Raw genomic sequence first — 4,079 nt, forward strand, 5'->3', positions numbered from 1 at the left:
GATTCTTGACGGGTGCTAAGGCTGCACATGGATTGGGTTTGATGAATTTTCAGACAAATCAGGATTCGAACCGATCAAAACTGTTTGGGCTGGGTTGAGTTGGATTTTGTGAATTTTCACCTACAAACTCGAACCAACCTAATCTGACAATCTTCATGTTGGTTTAGATGGATTGATTGGATCGCTATATGAAAATAAAAATAAATCTAGAATATTGAAAAATATTAGAAAACAAGTACTACAAGTCTTTAACATGCAATTACATCATAAGTTCATAACTAACATCTATACACATCTATACGACAACACATAACTAAACAAGTACTTCAAATATTTTAATATCACAAGTAATTACAAACAAATTAGTCTTCAAGTCCCCATAAATTACATACCCTACTAGTAGATTAGGTAAAATTAAAATTATTAAATTATTATTATATGATTGAATTTCGGGTTGGGTTTAATGAATTATTATGGAATCCGAAATCCGATTCAAAGATGATTGAATCGTAAAAAAATCCATTCGATTGACTTGTTTGTCCAATTCAACGCGCATTTTTATCATTGGATCGAATTAGGTTGGATGATTTTATTGGGTTGGCCTGACTCATGTGCACTCCTAACGGGTGCAATTTTTTGTCGTTGAGTGAAAAAAAAAGAGAATGTTTGACTTCCTCTCGTAACAAAATAAAAAGAGAATGTTTGAGTACCAAACATGAGAAACGAAAACGACTGGGCAGGCAATTCACCCGTGAAACACGCTCCGGTGATTCAGCTTCAGTTCGTCTCTATCAGTTTCTGACACACAACCGTAAGAATCGTCTCTTTTGCTTCATTCTCCTCTTCTCTCTCATTTTTCTTCTTCTTCTTTATCTTCAGAAAACACTAAATGCCATGAAATCCTTAAAGTTGATCAAACTAATTTCAATTTGGTGTGTTTCGTTTCCAATTCATGCATCTTGTACAGACCTTGCATTTCCGTGATTAGGGATTTGTTTTGATCTTCGAATTTTCGTAATGTTGTTATGAGTTTGATTTTATTTTTATGTGTTTGTTTGTTGATTGTGGTTCAGTTTCAGTGAGTTTGCTTGTGATTGAGATTTTTTGATTCTGGGTTTGGATTTTCAGAAGAAGAAGCAGAGCAACAACAATGAATAACGATGGAAAGAATGTTGCTGCATCATCATCATTGTTTGGTCATTCTGGAACAGCCACACCGCCACAATGGAACCACACAACCAATTTTGTGTCTCGGTCAAACCCCCAAGCCCAATACCCTGGTCATTTTCAGCTTTCACAACCCCAACAATCGCAGCTGCTTGCGCAGGCTCAGTTTGCGCAAGCACGGGCACAATTGCAGTCTCAGGTAGTGCTTGCTCGTTTGCAATCTCAAGCTCAGATTGTTGAGAATTTACATAATGCTAATGCTAGTATGGCTAATGTTATGTCAACTCCGGCCCCTGGAAGCTCAAGGCGAGCAGCCCAAAAGCTGCCTTCACGGTTTTCCGGTTCATCCAGTACCAACCAATCCTTGCGGGCCTCGGCTGATGGGGGAAAGAAGAGGGAGTTCCTGGAGAAGCAAATACCGGAGAAGGTTGCTGCACTTCTGCCTGAGTCTGCTCTTTATACTCAGTTGCTTGATTTTGAGGCTATGATGGATGATGAGTTGGCCAGGAGAAAGATGGATGTACAGGAGGCTATTAGGTGCCCTCCCCATGTTCAGAAAACTCTTCGTATGTATGTGTTTAATACCTTCTCGAAGCGCACCAAAATGGATTGTGGGAATGAAAGTGCTGAGGAACCTTCTTGGTCTCTTAAGATAACTGGAAGGATATTGGAAGATGGTAAGGATACTGTGCCTGGAAATTTGCAGAGATCAAGTCCTCCGTGCCCGAAGTTCTCTGCTTTCTTCAAGAAAGTTACCATATGCTTGGATCAGAGCCTTTATCCCGAGAATCATGTCATTGTATGGGACAGTGCTCTCTCACCTAAGCAACATGATGGTTTTGAGGTGAGGAGGAAAGGAGATAAAGAATTCACTGCCGTGATCAGACTAGAAATGAATTATTCTCCGGAGAAGTATATGGTCTCAACAGAATTGTTTAAGCTTTTAGGGGTTCAGGTTGAGACTCGCCCAAAAATATTAGCTGCTCTTTGGCACTATGTGAAGTCCAGGAATCTACAGAGTCGAGATGACCCTTCATTTTTCATGTGTGATCCTTCTCTCCGAAGGTTGTTTGGGGAAGAAAAGATCAAATTCACCGTGGCAGCTCAGAAGTTGTTACCGCATCTGTCAAAACCACAGCCCATACAGTTGGAGCATAACATCAAGCTTTCTGGATATTGTCCAGGTGGAACTACATGTTACGATGTGCTGGTCGACGTGCCTTTTCCACTGGAGAATGAAGTGTCCGCATTTTTGGCTAGCACTGAGAGTCCAAAAGAGATGGAAGCTTTAGATGAGGTGATTTGTGCTTCCTTAAAGAAGATCCAGGAACATCGAAGGAGACGGGCTTCCTTTCTTAACTTTAGTCAGTCTCCAGCTGAGTATGTTAACACTTCGATTGCTTCTCAGAGCAAAGCTCTAAAACTTGTAGCTAGAGATGCCAGCTGTAATGCTGTAAAGGAACAGCGGTCTGAATTCTACAATAAACCATGGTGAGTATTATGCTGATGAGTAACCTTTTTTCTCTGTTGCTTGTGAAGCATGCTGCATGATAAACTTCTGGTTACGACCTGAATTGTATTTATTTGCTAAATGTGAGAGTTGAAGATATCAGCAACCTAGGAATTATACACATCAAATAAGAAGCTGCATTTGCGTAGGACACTTAAACTAACACAACATGACAGTACATAGAGAGCTATACTTATTGTTGTGTTAGATTGTCTGTGCTTAGGTGGCAAGTTGGCAACTATTATGAAATTGTGATACAACATCATAGGATTTATCCTGATTTATGTTTTCACTCTGAAAATGATGCATCGGTTATTTATGAAACTGAAAGTGTAAGGTGTTAAGTCTGACCTTGATTTTATACTAGGGGAATGGAGTGTTAAGTGAGGGGCTCTAGTCGTTTGGGTATCTATGATGAATAGAGAAAGTGGAAGACATGATAACAATAATAGAAGCTGTGAAAATGAGGTCCTATATGCTCCTTGCCCCCCCCCCCCCCCCCCTCCTTATCTGATATACCTATTAAATAAGGCATTTATCAAAGTATTTTTTAATTTGCTTGCGTTTATTTCTTGTAACGTCTACAGGGTTGAGGATGCCGCCATTCGGTACTTGAACCGCAAAACTGCTGGAAGTGATACTCCTGGGGGCAACTAAGAGAAAATTGTAGAAGTGACATTTTTATTTACTTTTCTGACAACTGTATATGTATTTTCTTTTCATATATACCTAAGCCTGAAGAACAGAAGAAAGGAACGTGCCTAGGAACAAAGAAGATATTGTTTTCTAGTTAGTGGAAATCAAGGGGGTAAAGTGTTTCATCATGATAGTTTAGCAATTAGTTACCTTTTTGAATGTTTTGTACAAAGTTTCAGAAATTGCATATTGATCCATGAATCTTTGTTGCCTCCCTCAATTCATTGACTAAGACCAGTAATGCATGAATATATTGGAAAACCATTTCAGAAGGAGATGTAAAAGACCAGTTAAACTAATATGAGAGGGAAATTTATGAAAATATAAAAAATTACTCTGCTCTAAATGGATTTATTAAAATTGATTTTTTGATCAAGTTTAGTAGTTCCGTCTTGATCCATGCGAATCAATTCCACTTGGTGAAATATAGCCTGGTGGGTGCTTGTTGCCATCATAAATATAAAAAGTCATTTTTATGGTATGAAGAGCCTGTTTGGTTTTGCGTTTGGGAGAGCTAAAATCACGTCTTGTTAGCAAAACGTGAATTTGTGATATTTTTGTATGTTTGGATAGCGTTTGGTGACAAAACGTGATAGAACAAAACGAAATGGGTTGCAATAGGATGATACAAGACAATAATGTTTTGTGTGTTGTGTTTGGTAATAAATTATTATAACAGAATCATAATTTTAATTACATATATTGC

At 38.5% G+C, this 4,079-nt stretch overlaps 1 protein-coding gene across 4 annotated transcripts; it reads left to right on the plus strand.

Moving 5' to 3' along the window:
* Window positions 1-722: 722 nt before the first annotated feature.
* Window positions 723-3,637, plus strand: LOC130730964 (SWI/SNF complex component SNF12 homolog). 4 transcript variants are annotated; one of them, XM_057583129.1, is made up of 3 exons: window positions 723-811; window positions 1,129-2,658; window positions 3,265-3,637. In XM_057583129.1, exons 2-3 carry the CDS (start codon window positions 1,151-1,153, stop codon window positions 3,332-3,334), a joined length of 1,578 nt encoding a protein of 525 aa, XP_057439112.1. In that variant the 5' UTR covers window positions 723-811; window positions 1,129-1,150; the 3' UTR covers window positions 3,335-3,637. The 4 variants fall into 4 exon arrangements, with proteins under 4 accessions (XP_057439112.1, XP_057439121.1, XP_057439130.1 ...); XM_057583138.1 differs by having other exon boundaries at window positions 727-811; window positions 1,074-2,658; XM_057583147.1 differs by lacking the exon at window positions 723-811 and adding an exon at window positions 821-932.
* Window positions 3,638-4,079: the final 442 nt, after the last annotated feature.

Source organism: Lotus japonicus, chromosome 1 (genome assembly GCF_012489685.1).
Source record: "Lotus japonicus ecotype B-129 chromosome 1, LjGifu_v1.2".
Classification (NCBI taxonomy): Eukaryota; Viridiplantae; Streptophyta; class Magnoliopsida; order Fabales; family Fabaceae; genus Lotus; species Lotus japonicus.

What these genes read in the sequence shown, in the direction of transcription:
- LOC130730964 (XM_057583129.1), top strand. Translation starts at nt 1,151, where the DNA reads ATGAATAACGATGGAAAGAATGTTGCTGCATCATCATCATTGTTTGGT. An exon ending in GAATTCTACAATAAACCATG is followed by an intron (nt 2,659 to 3,264) that starts GTGAGTATTATG and finishes TAACGTCTACAG; the next exon opens with GGTTGAGGATGCCGCCATTC.